This window comes from Rosa rugosa, chromosome 4 (assembly GCF_958449725.1).
Source record: "Rosa rugosa chromosome 4, drRosRugo1.1, whole genome shotgun sequence".
NCBI lineage: Eukaryota > Viridiplantae > Streptophyta > Magnoliopsida > Rosales > Rosaceae > Rosa > Rosa rugosa.
Window position 1 is genome coordinate 57,707,846 of NC_084823.1, and position 21,033 is coordinate 57,728,878.

Consider the following 21,033-nt stretch of genomic DNA (forward strand, 5'->3'; position numbering starts at 1 on the left):
AAAACAAAAAACGATACATGGCAAAATTACAAGAACAAAACCTCTCTGAGAATATATATGGCTATTCATTCAGTCCCTTATTACAGAAAGCAAACATAACAAGTACAGTGAAGCAAGCACACATAGATCATCATTGGAAGCCTAGCATACACCTGTTCTCTTTCTTTCCACAAGGTTCCTCCAATATGCTGCTACCTCTCTTTGAATCTCATCTACACTTTTCTTACCAGGCTTTACCATCCCTTCACTGGCATTGCCTACTTCATCGACAGTAGCTGTGACATGTGCAGCTTTCATCGACACGCGGCTTGGCAGTGTGTCGATTTCATTCAAAACCTTGTCGATGTCTGAGAGGAGTCTCTCCGCCAAGCTCCGGCTAAAATCCTCCCTAACAACCACACGAAGAACAGCAATATGTTCTGCATTGGCTGGCATAGTGTAGGCTGGAACTATCCATCCAAACTTTCTCAAACTATCAGCTATCTCAAACACAGTGTGCTTGCTGCTGTCTTTTAGTTTGAAAGCCACCAGGGGCACTCCTATGTCTTTGGACAGAATTTCAAACCGCCCTGTTTTCTCTAGTCCTTCTTTCAGTGCTCTTGTATTGTCCATGCAGTTTTCCATTACATTTTTGTAACCCTACAATATATAATAGGGGAAAAAGATATTAATTGCAAAACAGAACACTATAACAGACCAAATCACACCAAGAACAATCTTGCTAAAGTTACCTCAAATCCCAGTCGTATAAACTGATAATACTGAGCAATTATTTGGCTAGACCCTGCCACATGACAGAATTAAGTTGAAGACTTGTTAACAAAGCATGCTTGCAAATGAGCAAATTTACATTAGTCATATCCAAAATAGTTCTTCATTGATTACTAATTAGTAATTACTGTCAATTTTACAGTGTTTCAGTATGCAAGTAATACCTTTGGAAAAGTTGAGGGTGAAAGTTGGTTGATCAGATCCAAGATAATTGATGTGAAACACAAGCTCGTCGGGCAAGTCCTCTTTACTCCTCCACACAACCCATCCAACACCAGCATATACAAGGCCATACTTGTGGCCACTTACATTGATACTCTTGACTAATGGCAAACGGAAGTCCCACTCAAGTTCAGGATAAAGGAACGGCGCTATAAAGCCTCCACTGGCAGCATCAACATGAATGGGAGTTTCCCATCCTGTCTCCTTATTCTTCTTAATAAGAAGATCATTAAGGAGCTTCACATCCTCAAACTCTCCCGTCAGGGTTGAACCTAGAATAGCTGCAACACAGATAGTGTTCTCATCAACCATCTCAACTGCTTTGACAGGGTCCATCACATAGTATCCCTCTGATAGCTTTACCTCCTTCAGTTCAACCTCAAAATACCTAGCAAACTTTTCCCAGCAAACCTGTATAGTTTGAAGAAACACTATATATGCATCAGATGGGCACACAGAGATAACCAGGTTCACTAGTGTTTAATTCAAATTAAAAAGGTCATGATACTTCATGAGAAAGAAGTACATATATTCATCAATCACAAGAGAAATTAAGAATTCAGACCTGCACATTAGCTCCTGTGACAATGTTGGGCTTGTCGTAGGGTTTGCCTTCTAATTTCCTCCTGTGCTGCCATTTTCTTTTAAAAGCTAGGCCAGCCAGCATAATTGCCTCTGAAGATCCTACTGTCCCCACGCCAACAGCAGTTTCAGCTGCTCCGATGGGAGCATTGAAAAGGTTGGCGATCATATTCACACAGCGATTCTACATGGAGGAAGAAAGGATTATATGAGAGTATAACAAGCTAAGTTACTTTGATTTACTCTTTCCCTTGTCCTTGTAAAACTTCCTAATTTACCTACAAGTCTCCCAAACTATATTGATTTATAATTTGCTTTGTATCTATGTCTGTATGTAGTTGCATGCATCTAAATTCATGACTGTAATTTATGTCCCCTGCAAACAGCAATGTGGCATCTGAAACTAGCTACCGTCCAGACTCCAGATTCCCAAGGAGATATTTTCTTTTAGTTTGGTCGATACTCGATAAGAAGATAATGTAATGCTAAATATACATCTTAATATATTGCCTTTATTTGAGCGACCACGTAATCTGCTTTTGGGTGGATGCTGTAATCTTAGGCCACGTCTCACAGACAGAGTCCACAAAATTAAAAACCATTTGATCCCATAGTCAAAGCTTCGAATTCACGTCCGTGAAAGTTTGGCTGGCTACTCTATCACGATAAATGTCATCGTGCCTTACAATATCAAAAAACGGCAATATTCTCAGTCATCTTGAATTCCCTTCTTTTAATGATATCCCCTCTCCCAGATCTCGAATCTAGATCGATCAGTAACATGTATATATATATATAATAAAGTAAAATTGGAGATATGATTTAGTGTAGAGAAGAGGATGGATGAGCTAGTAATGGAGATAGAAGGTCTAGCTAGGGTAGGGCGGGAGATGATCGAGTTCGAGTAGTACCTGAAGTTCAGTGGTGACAGGGTACTCATCCATGTCAACATAGTTTTTGTTCATAGAGGCCATCATGAGTTTATCGCATTCCGGCTCCATCCAGGTGGTCACGAATGAGGCCAAGTTGAGTCTTGGAGCCCCATCCAGCATAAGCTCATCGTTTATTATCTGATAAGCTGCTTCTTTGGGTTGTGAGGTCGCCGGCATCATGAACCTGCATTCATTCATTCATTTCTTAAGGTTTTGAGAATTAAGCTAAACACAAATTCTCTGCATCTACATGAACACTAATCGATCGATCGATCACTAAAGCATGCTAGCTAGCTAAAAAGAAAAAAAACCGGAGATGGATCGGTGAAGATAGACTTAATTACTTGGGGACGGGATTGCGCACATATCTGGAAGCAAAGGTACAGTCCAGAAAGTGATCTGCACGATCACCGGCGGTCGTCGAGATCACCATGTTTCTTTCTTTCTCAAATAGTTGAAGAGAAGGGATAAGGAGGTTGGGTAGCTAGTGAGGAATGATGTTGTTGGTTGCTTTTTGGGTATCAAACGGGCAATTTCGAGAGAGAAATGAGAAGCAAGTTGAAAAACAATTTAAGCTTACGCGGAAGGAAGAGGGCCACGTACAGAGATTGGGAAGGCAAAGTGGCCTACGCTGCCGACTGTCCTCTTTTCCTTTGTTTTCCAATGGGCTATGGGCCTTAACACACGGCTCATTCACTGGTTTTCTTTTTTTTCCATACGTACCGGTCTCAATCTGATTAAGGTCTAATTAGGGAGCCATAACTTTATTTTAGTTTATGAAATCTATTGTTGTTTACCAACTTCTATAAACAGTAATTTAATAATATAACTTTTGAAATAAATTTCTTTTTTAAAATTCATCAATATTTTTTTGCTACATAACTTATAAGTTAACCTATTTTTTACACGATATAAACTTTTTTTGAGAATAACACAATATAAACTGGTGCTAAATTAAGCTTAAAAACTAAAGTTATGAAGATGATTTAGACCCTACTTTTCACTCAATATATATAATATTCTTGACATATGAACCTTCTTTCCTATCTGATCCTTTTGTTTTGTCAGAAAACGTTACTAATTTGCCCGTTGTTGAAGTTGGATCCAACGACGGAATGATCAGCAGAAACTTTATTGGTCATGTAATACAAATCAAGTAATGGCCCCCAATTGGGATAGGATTACTGGCACTAATTGTACACACAAGGATAATGGGTCGAAAGCGAAAGAAACAAGTGACTTTGCTTTTAGATTTGCCAACACAAAGCAAAGCAATAAACAAAGTGAATAAACCACCACATGTAGTCGAGTTGGTAAAAGCCTCCAGGTGTGGAACCCCCATACCCGGGTTCGAATCCCGCCGACGCTTATTGGAGTTAAATCCCAATATATTCTTGGTGGCCAGGGAGGAGGAATTCTTTTGACAAGATCTGAATAATTCTATGCAGCTCTATCATTGTGTGTGGTGGTTGATGACTTGTTGACCCACAGTTGTCAAATAAATGCACTCTGTAGTGAGCTTGCTGTTGCGGGCACTACTAGTTCGGTTGATGCTTGATAGTGGGGTCACTGCAAACCAGTCACTCAGTTTGCAATTGCGAATTGAAGAGCATGACGATCACTACAACGACCACTGATTAATTAATGAGGAAAGGATTGAAATGGGAGGAGGAAGAAACGAAGATGGATGATGATGGCGATTGAGTGAGCTAGCTAGCTCGGTAGGGCTAAGTAGCCAAAAGGATGGGGCAAACGTACTAGGCGCACTAGAGGCTAAATTAATGTTAAGCTCAAAACTGGATAAGCAATTTGAAGGCTAAGGGGCATAGAGATAGGGAAAGTAGGGAACTGCATTAATTAAGGGTATCATGCTAATCAATGCTATGGGCCCAAAACTGGATAAGCGAGTAGGATTTAGGATTCAGAAGCACAGGTAGATGCAGAAGTTTTCATGAGTTGCAATTCTAAGATTTACATACCAAGTCCATCCCTTTATTGTTATCAGTCTGATCGGTATATATATGAATGTGTCAAACTGGACAAACAAGAGAAAAGTACGTCATTCATAAAATTAAGTGACGTAGCTTGTAAGAAACATTCCAACTGATGAAGTATATATTGGCAAGAAATAGAAGAGAGATACATACTCACTGTAGACTTCTAGCTCCACCAGTACGTAACGTTTATGATGAAAACTCTTGTTTTCTCTTTCTAGAAGCAGTTTGTGATTTCAACTACACAGCAAACAGTAATATGAGCTACAACTCTAAGCCCACAGAAACAAAATAGAAGTGTGAACAAAATGACAGGAAAAAATCCAGATGACCAGATAATTAAGAGGAAAAGGCACTAGTTCAAGATACAAAATCACATCAACAAAGCTACTTCAAACAAATCAATCAAGCTACTGTTTTATGATTTTCGTGCGTGCTCATAACTAGCTATTAGGTTAGTGAATTTTGCACTGCACTTGAGAAAATACTTGAATGATCAATCATTATCTAATACGTACAGATGATACAGCTGAAACTTTCCTAATATATGCATGGTTGAATCCAATAATTCATTATCTACATATCAAAAGAGCTGAATTAATACAGCCAATTAAGAAATATATATTCTGCATGCACCAATACAAGAATAAGCATAAATTCATATATATGTTGCGGTTTATGTTCTCATCATTCATTCTCTACCATCCATAGTTGGGTTTGACTATGAATACTTCTATAAGGAACTTATGCAAGAAGCAAGGAACAACACAGCTAGTCTATATTCTAGTTTGACCTGTAGAATGCCCGAGTCCTATTTTATTGATATGCAATTAAGAGTGCAATTATTGGAGCGACAATAAAAGAATGATGTACGTAAGCACTTAAAAAGATTATCACCTGAGAGTCGGCACAATCAGAACAACCCCCGTTGTCGGTTTTGACTTCAGTGGGCGGAGCCCTGCAACATTAACAAATATATATATATGGCACAGTGAAGAGTAAGTTAATTCAACAGATGGTACTAATTAATTACAACGGATGAACAACACAAGAACAACTCCAGCAGTTAAAGCCAAACCATGCATATAGAAAGAAACATGTTTATTCAAAAAAAAAAAAAAACATGTACAACGAACAAACACAAGCAAGATCGATCTCAACGCACCAGTCAGGAACTTGGGCTTGATATGCTTCGCCAATTCGAACCTTAGAAATAAATGGGTCCGGGTACTTGATCATGGCTGCTATTGGACCCAATACTGGACCGAATTCAAATTGACATGGGCCAATCCCCTGACTAATAGTACGTGATTTGGAGAAGAAGGAATTAATCTCCGACATTTTGGGATCTATTTTTGCACAGGAATGACAAAACCACTCGTCAATTGGCAATACCACCCTGGGTTTGCAGCAAGACACATGAAACGCTTCCTCACAACGATCACAAAGTAACAGATTCAATACGTTTTCGGATTTACCACACAGCTTACACGACTGAATAGAGTCATCAATTCCGGAAACTTGAGCAGCAGCACAACTTTTATGAAGGGAAATCTTTTGGAGCTTATACGTTTTAAGTACGGAAATGCAAAGATCTTGTTTCCTTACTTCAACTGAACTCGGAATACAGCTCTGAACTAACATGTTTTCTGCAAAAATTAAACACTAATGGGTTCAAACTCGAAACCGAAGAAGAAGAAGAACTCAAAAGGAAAGATTAAGAAGAAAATAAATTACCAGATCTGAGTCGGCGTGTGTGGGTGTGGGTCTTTCGGTGGAGTTGAAATCTGGTAAGGAAACCGGGAAACATAAACGAACTTTTAAAAGAGTGGGGCTCGACCCACTAGGAGGGGCTCCAATTTGGCTCCAAAATCTCGCGGCAAGTTTTTTTTGGGAATTTCAAATTTTCAAATTCCACGCCAAAATTAAATTGAGACTTAATTTCGAGCAATGCCTACTTTTGTTGAAACTGTTTTTATTGGGATATTTCAAGCAAGATAGAGATGATTATTTGAAATCATGTATATAACAAAATGTATTCCATAAATCATCTAACAAAACTCACTCACTTTGTCAATCAAAGTAGGTCTGAAAGGATCTATTAATCTTTAGATCATTTAATATTGTAGGAGTAATATGATAAATCACAAAATTAAAAGACATAAAAAATATAATCCACTTACTCTGCAGATAACTACTCATTATCTGCTTACTCATTCTGCATAGAGCGAGTCATATCCATATCCGCATATGAACTACCCACTAGGCCACTATCATATAACTCCATAACAGTTTGGGTTTTTTTTTTTTTTTTTAACTTCTTCTTTTTTTCTATTCGAGAAATGTTCTTATACATGCAAGACATGTTTGCAGGCTGTTTCTATAATTTTATCCGATAGCCAAAAGTTTTTCTCTCATGAATATATAAAAAATAAATATTTTAATAAAAAATTCGCCTACAATCTATTATCATCGATACATCAAGTAAACTAATTTCACATAGACAAATTGACATAATCTCGAATTAGTCTATAACTAGAGAGAGTTCACTACTATAAAGTTGGTCTATATTTGATATTCTTTACTTGATCGTATTTTCTAAATATTTCTAAGAACTGACCCCATTTTAGCTTTCTACTTCGATCCTCTAACATATTACATCAAATAAGCTATCAAATATCATAAAATTATAACTGATGATGCTGATGTTTCATTCTAGTGTTTCCCATAAAACATACTTTTGTCCATCCTAGACAAATAATACAATAGAAGCTCTCCTCCTATTACTCTTATTTATTATTAACATGAAAACCATTTTCTTAATCATCATTCATAGCAGTATGGACTTTGATTGGAGATTTAATCCAATAGTTCTTAATATCTAGAGAGTAGAGACTAGAACATTTTCCCGATACCATCCTTCCGTGGAACAGATTCGCAGACATCCATCCGGCTGTATTTTCCCAATGATGGAGCAATCTGCTCAACCTTGTCAAACAACCCGAGCAGCCCTCCTGTGTGTATGAAGAGGATCTTTCTTCCTTCCCACTTCTTTGGATTCTCAGCCATGTCTTTCAGCAATCCATAAGCAGCTTTGCCACTGAAAACAGATGACATAAAATTGATTAATCATTCATCTTGTCATTCGGCAATAAACTCGAACCTAGGAACTACTCTTTTAAACTCTCTCTCTTTTTTTTTTCTAAGTGAACAAACAGTTAACATTTTGTATTCAGGAAATAGGGAACATATATTGATAAGTATACAATCATTCTAGATAACAGAAGTGCTGAAACAGGGTTGGATATATAAAAAAGATTCATTCTTCTCATATATTGATAAGTATACAATTGTTTATTTTTTATTTTTTGTAACAAAAAGGAAGTATAAAACATAATAGAGTTCATCAAATGCACATAACGGTTTCTGAAGCAACAAACTGGAAAACTTCACTGATACACACCTGTAAACTGGATCCAAAATAACCCCAGTGGTTGCGGCAATCTCCTTCACAAAAGTAAGCTCCTCAGCAGTGTTGATTGCATAGCCTAAACCCTTGGCCTGTCAGACCATAATATACAATCAACCCCAACTTCAAGTTCGATCTATAAACAAGTTATCTTGATGTACATTCTGTTTGTGGATGCATGGAATGCATATGCATGTTTTAGGATGCATCACATCTATAATGGTAACATACATATATTACAAACCATGAATTTTCAAACTACGATTTTATTTTCATCTTTACAGTTCCTCAGAGTAATGATCACATTCCCCACTTATACTAGATGTTTCAAATTCTAGCATTCAAAATTGTAATCAACCACAACAAATTCCTCAAAACTACATAAGACCCTAAAAAGTCAAAGTACCCATGAATGTACTCATCATTCACAACAGCATGACCATATCCACATTTCACAACTTAAATAAGAAAAAAAAAATTAAGGAAAATCTAATCTGATCTGCTCTGACACTCACATTTTGAATGTTAACAATATTACGTGAATCAACGCCTGCTTCAAGTCCATCAAGTAGGCCTTGAACAAAGTCGTAGAAGTAATCAGGGTCATCGCAGACAGAGAATGCATGAACCTGCAGAGCAGAATGAACAAATAATTACATGACATGACATGACAAGTGCAGCATATTGAAAATCTAGTAATCAACAGAGGGGATTCATACTTTTGCCTTCAATGAACTCAGCCGAGACCCCAATGACAAACCAGCAATTGTACCCCCACTAGAATCAACAAGAGAAAATATATTAAATGCAATGAACTAGTACTGGACAACAAAAAACAGATGGAAATAATGTCATTCATGATCATGATCAACTTGATTGTTTTCACAAAGATATACTCCCGTCATAGAAATTATTAGGATAGAGCCGAACCTTCCACATGCTACAACAATATCATCAAACTTTACTTTGCCAGCCCCACTGTGAAGCTGCTGCTCAATCTCTCGAATCGCTTGAATATATCCCCTAAATACAATCAAATACAACAATGTGATAATGTCAAAGAAAGGGAAGCTATTACTGTCAACTTTGAACAAGAATGTTATATTAGCAAGAAAAATAAAACCATAAAATCATTAAGCAAGACTGAGACCTGGCAACCCTTGCCTTTCCGTTCTCCATTCTCATTAGGAAAAGAAGAGAAAAAAGTCCACTAAGGTTTAAATAGAAAGGCAAAAGCAAACCCAATCTCACCAAGTTCCGAGGGAGTCTGATCCACCAACAGGAATGACATATGGCCTTCTTCCTTCTTTTATCAGTCTTTCCTTTAAGGTATTAGTAAGAGCCTGCGACCAAATTTAATACATTACTAAAGTATTAGCGGTGAAAGAATATAAGCTTCTTAATATGAGGAATGTGAATGTTGCTACACAAATAAGACCCATTTAAATCACTCATATCACTTAAATATGCAGTTCATAATAACTTTCCTATCCAAAGAATCACTTGGCCAAAGGGGCAGTGTTTCAACATCAAACTTGAACCTGAGATAATAATTTTACTAAAAGAAAATGCATGCTTAGTTAAACCCGACTCAATAGGCATTATAAAAGACATTGTTGGCAAGAAACATACCACACTCCCAATTTTTGCATACTCTTCTTTTGAAATCAATTCAATATGAGCTCCGACTAAACGCTCAACCAGAAGGTTCCCGGTAAGTCCGGGATCTTGATCCACAAGAACCTGCAAAAACCCATGAAGCAAAACTTTAACTTATTTAACAAGCGACTTTGAACAATCAGTAAACTTAACAGAGAGTGAGACTGACCTTAGAGGTACGTAAAATGAGATAAGAGTCGAGATTGAGATACTTTGCAGCCACAGCAGTTGCACGACAGTGGTTACTTTGGATGCCCCCTATGGTTATGATACAATCAGCACCCTTTTGGACGGCATCTGCCATCAGGAATTCCAATTTCCGGACTTTGTTGCCGCTGAGCTGCATCCCCGAGAGATCATCGCGCTAGATATATATATATATATATATATTATTTGCAAACATTGAATCTGTCAGCGTAAACCAGCAGAAAGCCACAAAAATCAAACATTCATTGAACCTTTTCAATTAATTGCATATATATATATATATATATATATATGCTACTTTTAACACTCAATACCTTCAACCAGACCTCGGTGTTGTTGGGCAAATTAGGAAGATTCCATTTGTGGATTGGAGTGGGAAGCTGACAGAAAAAGTAGGAATCAGTACAAACAGTGATGATGGTACGTATGAGTAATAATTTGTAAAGGAAGAATGATTACGTGACCGAGAGAGAAGGTGTGAGAGGGGATGGGGCTGATGTGGGATGCCCAAGAAGGAGGTGAGTATGGCTTCTTTGAGAGGAAGTCCAGCCCTGAGTTTGAGTGTGAAGTGTTCACTTCCATTAGTGAGTGAATCTGAAAGCGTTCGTGTTTGTGTTTGTGTTTGTGTTTGTTATTGGGTTGGGTGAGAGTGAGTGCAGCAGGGTGAGAAGGGAAAATGAGGAGGGCTTTGTTTTTGGTAAGCTGAGGAGGAATTCGGAAGCTGCCACTGCAACACAACATAATTCGGTTATCCCATCTCTGCTCTATAAAACTTGTCGTTTTCTCCTTTGTATTTTTGGGTGGGAGTGGGACGGAATACTCACAAGACCTTGATTTACCGTCCGATGAGTTTCCTCTTCTTTCACTTCACCTATTCTTAACGTGAAAAGTAAAAATGAAAAATGCTGTTTCACTTTCGTCACATTTGTGGTTAAAAAAAGGGTCGTTGACCCAAAGCACCAAAATTGGTTAAACTTAACCTATTTACCCCAGCAACAAATTTTTATTCTCACTAACCCAATTTAAAGTGAAATGACAATTTTGCCCTTAACCTAATTAATAAACTACTATCATGCCACTCTCCCTATATCTCAATAATCTCATCCCTTCGGCCTCTCTCTCTCTCTCTCTCTCTTATCCCTCCGATCCGTAGGCCGGAGCCTGTTTCGCTCACCGATTTCTCTCTCGTCGGAGCACTGGAGTCCGAGTCGCGGCGGTGGAGACTTCGTTGCAGAAGTCTATGTGGCCCGGTGAGTCGATGAAGGTGATGGAGTGGCCACGGTGGTTGATGGAGGAGCTCTTCATGGTGATGGACCGGCGCTGCTACTCGAGGAGAGAGTCCATGAAGCGGAGGCGGCAGGTGAGCTTGGGGTGGATGATGCCGCCGACGGAGCCGGAGATAAGGTGGTCGTAGAGCATTCTCACCATTAATTCGTGGCCTGTGCTGGGTTGTGGCACTTGTGAGATAATGGTCGTGATCGATTCAATTTTTGTTTGATAGGATAAAGATAAGGCTATGGTTTCATGGAATGCTATGACTACTGGTTATTCTCAGATTGTTAGATTTGAGAATGCTATTGGTTTATTTGAAAAGATAAGGGAGTGGAAGATTGAGTTAAATGTTGTCAACTGGAGAATGATGGCTTTGCATGGATGTGTTTTGGTAAATGATGGATTGTGGCTCAGAGCCACATGTTGTTAATAATGACATTTGTTTTAGCCTGCACTAGCTCTGCATTTTTTTTTTTTTTTTGATAAGAAGCTCTGCACATCAATCTTAAAATAAAGCTATAGCTTCTTCCAATTCCAATATTCTATGTTTTGTGCAACCTTGAACTAGTTATGAGCTTATTGACCTTTCTTCATTTCTTTCTTCTTGTTTAATTTTTTTTTTGAAAGGTTATTTGATTTTTCTTCAAAGAGCTCAAATGATCAACTGGTCTTGTTAGAAGTTGTTGATTTATAGGGGCAATAGACGTCTATTAAAAATGGCTGAGTTGTTGGTCTATTGCCTCCCAATAGACATCTATTGGGGGGTAATAGACATTTTGAATTAATGTAATCTCCTCTTTTTTTTCTTTAATTAAAGTTATATTTGTGTAATTTTAGAAAAATTAGTTCTCATTTCGGTAATCGAAACGTCTATTGGGGGGCAATAGACGTCTATTGGGAGGCAATAGACGTTTTAAAATTGAGGCAATAGACATCTGTTAAAGCGTCTATTGGGGGGCAATAGACATCTATTGGGGGGCAATAGACGTTTTGAATTGATGTAATCTCCTCGTTTTTTTTCTTTAATCAAAGTTTTATTTGTGTAGTTTTAGGAATATTAATTACCATTTCGGTAATCTAAAGGTCTATTGGGGGGCAATAGACGTCGACTGGGGGGCAATACATGGCTGATAGTCGTCTATTGGGGGGCAATACATGGCTGATAGTCGTCTATTGGGGGCCAATAGACGTCTATCAGGGGGCAATAGACTTTTGGGGCAATAGACGTCTATTAGGAGGCAATAGACGTAGGGGGCAATAGATGTCTATTGGGGGCAAAAAAACTTTCCGGTGAGATTTTCAGCAAATTCCGGTGGACGGCAGCCGGTGACCGGAATCCGGCGACCGGATTTCGGCGAAAGTTGGCCGGATTCCGGCGAAAGTTGACCGGATTCCGACGAAAGTTGACCAGATTCCGGCGAAAGTTGACCGGATTCCGGCGGCCGGTGACCGGATTCCGGCGGCCGGTGACCGGATTCCGGCGGCCGGTGACCGGATTCCGGCGGCCGGTGACGGGCTCCGGCGAATTCTCCTATGGTTTCTCTCTCTTCCATTTTCTCTCTCTCTCTAAGTAACAAAGGGGTGAGGGGTAAAATGGTATTAAAAAAAAATTAAAAACAAAAAAAAAATCTTAATGGGGTATTAGGGAAGACTCTCTTAGAGTGTATTGGGTAAGAGAGAATTAAAAAAACTTAATGGGGTAAGTGGGAAAAAAATCCCTAGAAATGGGGTAAATGGACAAAACCCCTTAAAAAAATGCATTTATTAACAATTTATTTTATTTTTAATTTAATTTATTATGTAGATCAAAAATCCGTATTAAATAGAATGTTTGCCATAACAAATATATTTATTTTAAAAAAAATCGAGTAATATCATAGCAATAAACATCTAAGACGTCTTAAGTCATCAAACAAGATTTTGAATTGAGCAGACGGGACACATGTTGAGAACTGAGGAAGAGGCAAAATTTAGTTCAATTGTCTGATGACAAATTTACTTCTCTTAAAATGTGTTTAAAAGGGATATAACGTCAAAGAAATAAGCAAATAACTCTAATGTCTTTCACGATTTTATTAATTCTCCAACCGAGGAGCAGTAATTCAACTAGATGAGTAAGTAAGTAACCCTTCTTATATTTGATTGGTATTTTGTAGTACCAAACTTCAATGAATGACTCGAATTAAAGGCAATCAACCTTGGCGCCCACCTATAGCAGGGATGTTAAAATTGAACACAGATGGAGCATTTCTCATGGAGGGGTGGGAGGTGTCCTGCGGAATGAAAAGGGTGAATTCATTGCTGGATTTGCTTATCATAAAGAGTATGTCACTTCTGCCATGCATGTGAAACTTCTTGCAATTAAACATGGGCTAGAATTGTTGCAAGCCATGACAATAACGAATGTTATTGTTCAAAGTGATTGTCTCTTGGCTATTTTGTGAGGAGGGTGAGAATTTCACAACTCTAGGCAACTTAGTGGAAGATATCAAGGCTCTTCTTCATCAGTTGCCTTCGATTGGGATACAACATGCTTATCGAACCTCCAATAGAGAAGCCCACAGGTTTGCAAGTTATGGTTTTGATGCTAATACCCATACTGAATGGTTCTCAAACGCTCCAGAGTTTGTTATGGATGCCCTCATTTACGATTGTAATCGTATGCTTCAATAATAAAAGTTCTTTTTTCCTCAAAATGATTCGAAACACGAGATTCTTCGGGAAAGAAAGTGATGGTTTTACAAAAGAAGGTGTGTAGTGCTAAAACTATAAAAATATAAAGAAATACAATAGTCATCGACTAAGACATCCTAAAATATATATATATAGGAACCTTATCTAACTAAAATAGCACCACTAACGTGTGCTAAACGATTAATCATACTATTTTCTTCATATTAGACATATCGAAGATGTATCATACTTAATTGCTTCAAATGAATGCTCATTTATTCAATAATACAATTCGTAATTGACACCGTCATTTTTGATTAGAATAAGGACCTTCTAGGCTCATGGATTGTATTGATAAAAATTTATCTGTCATCTCTAACTTCCATATTATAGACATTATGTCCTCCCGATGTATTATTCTTTACTTAATAATACAATGTGAGTTTGAGTTAGCCTAATTGAAATTCAACCAGCTTGAATTTGAATTAAAACAAAAAAACAATCATAAGCTTGAATGTCATTATTTAAATGAAAAAAAAAAAAAATTCTCATATAAAAAACATTGATTCTCATATGAGTATGGTGAGATACGAAGAAAAAGATAGAGAAACAGATTTTTTTTACATTTTAGTTGGATAACCGTCGAAAAAAGGTATACATGTATTTATTAATTTTTTTTTTCAGAAATTTGGTACAGTAATGAATTATTTCACGTCGGTCGGATTTATGTTTCTCAACTTTCCGGTGACTGGCGAGAGAAAGGAAAACAAACAAACAGAAGTGAATGGACTGGGCGGTAAGTTTAAATTTGGGAAATACAGAGTAATTTTTAGCTGTTTCACTTTTAAAGCCAAGTAATTTTAGCTGTTGCTATATATTCTCGCTGTCTTAAACCCCACAGCTAAATTTGGGGAGCTTTTCTCTGCAAACGTTTTCAAATTTATAGATAGTTCATTTGGTGGTTTTGATTTATGGGTTGTAGTCAAATTTAGCACAAGATTCATGATCAAAGGTTCAGGTTAGTAAATTCCATTTCTTGAATCAACTTCGTTTCTTGTAGTCAATTACTGAAGGTGCTCAAGGAGCAAAAAATGACCATGCAGACTCTTTTCCTATTTTTTTTTATTTTTTTTTAGGGGGATATATTTAGCTGGATTTTCTGTCTAATTTTAATTGGGGTTCTTTTGACTGGTCTCTTCATTTCTGGTGGAATTCAATCTCTTACTGTTTTGGATTGTGGGCAAAGCCATTTTAGGTTCTTCTTCCTTTTATGTATCTCTGTATTTCAATCCTTTTGTTAAGCCATTCCTTTTCTGAAGCAATGGCTTTTGCATGTTCGAGCCTACAAGTGATTAAGCATCTCTGACTCATTCTTATCAGTTGCAGATCTTCACCTTCTACGGCTTTAGGTACTTGGCTTCACTTATTTCTGAGTGATTATGAACATTTGGTTTATTGTTCCTTCAATTTCTTAATTTCTGCTGAGTTAGTATATAAAGGTTTGCCCTTTATGTGATTAATCAACCCAATATAGATAAAGGTTGGCCCTTTATGGGATCAATCAACCCAATATGGATAAGACTGGGTAGACATAATATTGATTGAATTAACTTGGTGTTGTTGTTTTATTTTTATTTTGTTTTAGCCGTGATTATATTCTGTGCTAATGATATGGACAGGCACAGCAAAAGATGCATTGTGCCCTTCCAAGAGCTAATATTGATTTCCAGAAAGGTGCAGACAGAGGAAGAGATTCATTATCAAGGAAAGAACAAAGTAGTTTCAGGATATCTTCAGAGGTAATGCATATTTATTTTGCAAATTAATTTGGATATACTTCATTTTCGGTTATGGAAAGCATCTAGTTATTCTGGACTGGTACCTTTTGCAGGAATGTGAAGTGCCTTCTGTCACATGGAGGAACTCCGATCATAGGTAAAGCCATTTTAATTGTCACTGCTCGATTGCTTGTTTCTCACTGCTATGTGGTGAAACTAATTCAATAGAATTAGTTCATATGTTTTCTGTCTCGTGAAGTTGATTGTTGAGCTCTGTATGACCTTGCCTCTTTTCTCTGATGGTTTTGCATATTTCTTAGTTGTCAATACTATACATCATGCTTGTTTGAAACACATAAACGCATAATACAATAAAATAGGTCCCTAGCTGTCAGAATCTCCCAGCTTTTCCTTTGTGCCAATTTCTCTGGGATTTGAGAAACAAACAGTGAAATCGTTCTAGTGGCCCAGCAAAAGGTAGCAGATCTAAAATTAGTGATGTTGGAGTAGGTTAGCGTAAACAGTAGAAAGAAATACTCTAGGAACAATTGATTATTGCAACTCTTGGAGTTCCTCATTTCTGTGAAATCTGAGCATTGGATACTTAGAATGGTTATGTATCAAAAGATTCAAAACATTCATTAAATAAAATCAGTGTCTGATGGCCATTGCTAAGATCATTAGTGGCTGTTCAATTTTTCATTTCCTGCTTCCTGTGTTATGCATAGGGAATGACTATTATTGTATCTCCTATTTTAATTTATCAGGTGTGCTATCTTTAAATTCCTTTCCCTTGAACCTGACGGACAGTGGAGAATTGTGGCACTACCGTTGCAATGTAATGATAATATAAATAACTTGGTATTGGATGCTGTGGTGAATATGGAAAGTCTTCGTCTTGTTTACTCACCACCGATTAGTCATTTCAAGTTTAATCGACAGAAGATGCAGAAGGGTCCTCCCATGGATGTTGCTTATTCAGTCAAGTCATTTACAAATAGAAGATTTACTGGTTCAACTATGAGACACCAATATCGAAATAAGACCTTAGTAAATAAAGCTACCAAATGGAATGTTTCCAAAAAATTTCAGAAGTCATTAACCTCCAATGATCCCTCAGCTATGATCCTAAATGATTCTAATGCTATTAAATCCTCAGATGTGGTTAGTAATAGAAAAATAGACGGCAATGTGAAGAGAAGTTCAAGAAAGAAGAGTAGAAAGAAGGGAAAGCAGAGCAAGAAAGTTTCATGCAATGTTGGCTCTACTGACCACGAAGTGATTTATGAGGAATATGGCAATGTAAGCTCAGCTTCTGAAACCTGTGGTAACAAGGACGGGGATGGACCAGCACCATCTTCAACTGCACCAGAAATTTCATTGCCAGATTCTAAGAATTCCAGTGATGAGGTAGGCACTGTGAGTAATTTTGAAAATCATATTGTACTGGAAGACTCTGCGTTTCCCATCTTAGATGGGGTGGAGGCTATTCAGCATACAAAGGCAAGCTGTTACAATGATCTCTATACCAAAGGTTACTCTGAGATGCATGACTCCTACGTTTTGGATTCAATTTCAATTGGCTCAAACAGTGATGGCAGTACTAATCTTGGTCATGACGAAAAACATGCTGAGAAGGAAATGTACAACACAGATATATCTGACCCAGCAGATTCGAGTTCTAGAAAGGGATATTTTACTCGTCAAAGGTCACTGAATGATGTTGTAAACACCTATAATCACACTGAGGACGCAGGGCAGGGTACTCATGATTTTGGCAGTAGTAGTGACATGAAATTTGTTGTGCCTAACAAGAGAAGTAGACAAAACAAAGTAGGACAACGGAGTGCAAATGTTCCCAAATCTGGTAGTGTTGGGAATATGCGGACAGGGGTCTGGCAAAAGGTCCTGAAGAATGATGCCAATGATTGCACTGGTGAATTGAAGAAAGCAAGTTCTGTTTACTCAAGGCTTGATCTCCCTTTGAGAGAGGCTCCCATGCTCAATAAAACCTGTAATGCTGTTGATGTTAATGTCTTTTTGAAGAGTGAAAATAGGAAACAGCAAAAAGATAAGGTCTCAAAAAAGTTGAAAAGAAAAAATGCTCCAGCATTGAAACGAGAATACAATTGTTATTCCAGGAAGGGATCTCATGCTAGCTTGGCTGGCTCAGATGGTTCTTTGAAGCTTCGGATGGATCAGAGTGATATATCAGATATCTTGTCTCAGGCGAAGGACAAGAAACCTAGTCGTCCAACGGCTGGATTCCAGAGCAGCAAAGTAGAATGCATGAACTCCGTATCAGTTCAAAGCATGCAACTCTGTCCAAATGAGATTGGTCATCTTGAAAATGTGTGTAAAACCGTCTCAGGCATGAAGAATCAAAATGTAGGAAATCAGGATGGCTCAATGCAAAAAACATGCAATTCCTGGAAGGAACCAAGTCTGCATCAGGTGCAATCTTCAGTCTACCTTCCTCATCTACTTTATGATGCAGCAAGTCAAGAAGTACAGAGACAAATCCCGCTTGCAGAAAGCAGCAAGCAAAACCGGAGTAGTTCTGGATCTCTTACACACAAGTGGATGCCAATCGGGTTGAAGGACTCTGAGTTGGCAAGCTTTGTTAGATCTGAGAGTTCATTGCTTGAACATTCTGATGAGGGAGCTTCTAAGAGATGGACGATTAAAGACACTGTTAAGGGCAATGTGGTTTCTAAAACTGCAGTTGAGTCCATGGCTCAGGGTTCTGGACATGTAACTCGTTCTTCTGATGACACAGAGGGCAGGCTTCCTACATCAAATGCAGTTGAAGAGGTGGCCAACAACAAGCTTCATGCAGCTAACTATGTGAATAGTTATGATGTATCCAAAGGTCTAAATGCTTTTGAAGCTTATTCAAACAGAGTATTAGAAGCAGTAAATAATGCTTGTAGGGCACAGCTGGCATCTGAAGCTGTTCAAAGGACCACTGGTCATCCAATTGCCGAATTTGAAAGACTTCTGTATTATTCATCTCCCGTTATCCATCAATCACCTAGCCACACAAGTTGTCACACTTGCTGTTCATGGAACCAGGTTGACCAGGTTGGTGGTGTGTCATTGTGCAGACATGAGACACTAAATATCACTTTAGGATGCCTATGGGAGTGGTATGAGAAATATGGGAGCTATGGGCTGGAAATAAGGGCTGAGGAACCTGGGAGTCCAAAGAGATTGGGTGCTGATCGTTTAGCATTTCGTGCTTATTTTGTCCCTTATTTGTCAGGAATTCAGCTTTTCAGGAATGGTAGGAGTACTGGTACTAGAGATATTGACAATAGACTTCACAATCATCAAGTGTTAAGCGCATGCTGGAGTGGTGAGATATCCAGAAAATCCTCTAGTATTGGTAGTCTTCCAATATATTCACTACTTTTTTCTCATCTTGATTGCAAGGAAGATGCAGTCATCCCACCACTTGTAAACGAACTGGGTATTCGAGAAGCTTTTGCCAAAGATGTAACTGTTCAATCAGCTGACACAACAGGTTTCAGTGATTTAGAGCTACTTTTAGAATATTTTGAATATGAACAACCTCAACAAAGACGACCTCTATATGACAAGTAAGTATTATTACACTTTTTACTGAAAGTTGTGGTCATTGAATAACATGCTTTAGCAATACCACAGCGGTACTTAAAGCAGCCTTTGTAGAGACATAGACATGGGGTTTTGAATCAATGGATTTTTATGTTCTGATGAGTTACTAAGAGAGTAGTTGTGCAGAACTAATCAAATACATATACATCTATTGTCTCAAATTTCATTTTAGTTGGAAACTCATTTATATAAAAGCACTTCCCGTAAGTACATTTAACTCTCTAGTCGATGGATATCATATTGATTTGACATTTTGTGGTATGAGCATGGCACGTGTTAATACCATATACTGTAAGATTTTTTTTTTTTTTTTTTTTTTTATCCTAAGTTTTACTTTATTGTTTATTCTCCCATCGTATGTTTGAATGTTTTTCTACCTGCTGGAAATGCTTTTTAAGATAGTAGGCAAAAATCAGATATTTCTTTTGTGTTTCTCAGTTACTATAATATTGAGCTTCTGTCAGTACGCAAATATGCATGTTTGTGTAAGTATCTACTTTTTGGATCTGTGATGATCCTTATGACCTGTACTTTCAGATGATCTTATTCTGTTCCCTCCCTTTCAGGATAAAGGAGCTGGTTAGAGGTGATGGACATTCACATTCAAAAGTGTATGGCGATCCAACTACACTAGACTCTATAAATCTAAATGATCTACATCCCAGATCTTGGTTAGTAATACAAACAGATTCAGACCTTTACATTGTAAATTAATCAATATTGTTTGTAATTGACCCTGTTAGGTTCATAGCTAAAATGATTACAATTACTAGTTAAAGAGTTTCAAGGGGAATGCAATTGACACTGATGAATGAACGGTACAAAAAGATCAGCTTTTCTGAGTTCCTTAAATTTCTAAATAGCATGTAACTTTCAAGTGCGATCTGATTTTCAGGTATTCAGTGGCATGGTATCCTATTTACAGGATACCTGATGGTAACTTCCGTGCAGCATTTTTGACCTACCATTCACTTGGTTGTCTGGTTCGTAGAAATGCCAACTTTGAGTCTCGTAGTGTGGATGACTGTATTGTATCTCCAGTTGTGGGTCTTCAGAGTTACAACGCTCAGGTAGTTAATGGTACAGAGATTGTGAAATATTGTGCAGTGTATTTTAACATGTAATTCAAGCATACTGTTAGATCTGTGCAGCTTATTTGAAATATATACTTTATGTCAACAAACAGAGTGAATGCTGGTTCCAGTTAAGGCCCTCAGCACCAGCACAGACAACATTATCAAACTTAAACCCTTGTGAAATACTGGAGGAGCGTTTGAGGACACTTGAGGAGACGGCATCTCTTATGTCAAGAGCTGTTGTGAGCAAAGGAAGTATGACATCTGTAAACAGGCATCCAGACTATGAGTTCTTCCTCTCTAGGCGGCGCTAGCTGCGATGTATTGAAATTTTCTGTAACTGATTTTAACAACTCATAATTAAACTAGTGTCAGTTCCCCATTAAGCTTATCTACATTCAAGGTAACATCTAACCTCAGGTAGGCAGAAAGGGTGACCAACCTTTTTCTTTGTTTTTTTTGTTACACATACATATATAGATAGCCTTTCCTTCCAGGATGCATGTGAGTGCCTCAGAATATAATGCAACTCTTTCGGGGATTTGGAAAGGTACTGTAGTGTTACTGAAGAAAGGTAGTGTAGTGTTATCAGTTTAGCTGCCTCCTGATAATGTTGTAAATATCTTACAGAATACATGATCTGTAAATAGCGTTCTCAGTTTGGAGTTTTTATCCAGTCACTGATTCATATGAGATGAAAACTTCTCAATCTCAATTCAATGAGAATTCTTATATAAGCCTCTCATTTGATTCTCTTTG

General features: G+C 37.8%; 4 protein-coding genes across 10 annotated transcripts; 1 reads left to right on the top strand and 3 right to left on the bottom strand.

Annotated features, from left to right (window-relative positions):
- Positions 1 to 26: 26 nt before the first annotated feature.
- LOC133743191 (glutamate decarboxylase 4-like) lies at positions 27 to 3,083 on the bottom strand. The gene is made up of 6 exons (XM_062171039.1): positions 2,852 to 3,083; positions 2,487 to 2,691; positions 1,559 to 1,759; positions 936 to 1,404; positions 732 to 784; positions 27 to 639 (listed from the first exon to the last, which is right to left on the bottom strand). The coding sequence occupies exons 1-6, from the start codon at positions 2,938 to 2,940 to the stop codon at positions 142 to 144; spliced, it is 1,515 nt and encodes a 504-aa protein (XP_062027023.1). The 5' UTR covers positions 2,941 to 3,083; the 3' UTR covers positions 27 to 141.
- Positions 3,084 to 3,579: 496 nt separating this feature from the next.
- LOC133706440 (uncharacterized) lies at positions 3,580 to 6,724 on the bottom strand. Of its 3 annotated transcripts, XM_062131971.1 has the most exons (6): positions 6,239 to 6,724; positions 5,980 to 6,150; positions 5,667 to 5,850; positions 5,399 to 5,459; positions 4,655 to 4,741; positions 3,580 to 4,542 (listed from the first exon to the last, which is right to left on the bottom strand). In XM_062131971.1, the coding sequence occupies exons 1-5, from the start codon at positions 6,309 to 6,311 to the stop codon at positions 4,691 to 4,693; spliced, it is 540 nt and encodes a 179-aa protein (XP_061987955.1). In that variant the 5' UTR covers positions 6,312 to 6,724; the 3' UTR covers positions 3,580 to 4,542; positions 4,655 to 4,690. The 3 variants fall into 3 exon arrangements, with proteins under 3 accessions (XP_061987955.1, XP_061987954.1, XP_061987953.1); XM_062131970.1 differs by having other exon boundaries at positions 3,583 to 4,542; positions 4,659 to 4,741; positions 5,667 to 6,150; positions 6,239 to 6,714; XM_062131969.1 differs by having other exon boundaries at positions 3,585 to 4,542; positions 5,667 to 6,150; positions 6,239 to 6,713.
- A 454-nt stretch (positions 6,725 to 7,178) lies between these two features.
- On the bottom strand, positions 7,179 to 10,633 carry LOC133743554 (bifunctional D-cysteine desulfhydrase/1-aminocyclopropane-1-carboxylate deaminase, mitochondrial). Its single transcript, XM_062171529.1, has 10 exons — positions 10,296 to 10,633; positions 10,151 to 10,216; positions 9,799 to 9,993; positions 9,603 to 9,713; positions 9,222 to 9,313; positions 8,901 to 8,993; positions 8,690 to 8,747; positions 8,486 to 8,599; positions 7,965 to 8,062; positions 7,179 to 7,601 (listed from the first exon to the last, which is right to left on the bottom strand). The coding sequence occupies exons 1-10, from the start codon at positions 10,575 to 10,577 to the stop codon at positions 7,397 to 7,399; spliced, it is 1,314 nt and encodes a 437-aa protein (XP_062027513.1). The 5' UTR covers positions 10,578 to 10,633; the 3' UTR covers positions 7,179 to 7,396.
- Positions 10,634 to 14,497: 3,864 nt separating this feature from the next.
- On the top strand, positions 14,498 to 20,967 carry LOC133706647 (uncharacterized). Of its 5 annotated transcripts, XM_062132187.1 has the most exons (8): positions 14,502 to 14,577; positions 15,461 to 15,580; positions 15,673 to 15,716; positions 16,327 to 18,917; positions 18,999 to 19,161; positions 19,765 to 19,869; positions 20,094 to 20,268; positions 20,385 to 20,967. In XM_062132187.1, exons 1-8 carry the CDS (start codon positions 14,566 to 14,568, stop codon positions 20,586 to 20,588), a joined length of 3,414 nt encoding a protein of 1,137 aa, XP_061988171.1. In that variant the 5' UTR covers positions 14,502 to 14,565; the 3' UTR covers positions 20,589 to 20,967. The 5 variants fall into 5 exon arrangements, 4 of the variants coding, with proteins under 4 accessions (XP_061988171.1, XP_061988167.1, XP_061988170.1 ...); XM_062132183.1 differs by having other exon boundaries at positions 14,503 to 14,577; positions 16,327 to 19,161; XM_062132186.1 differs by lacking the exon at positions 14,502 to 14,577 and adding an exon at positions 14,590 to 14,799 and having other exon boundaries at positions 16,327 to 19,161.
- Positions 20,968 to 21,033: the final 66 nt, after the last annotated feature.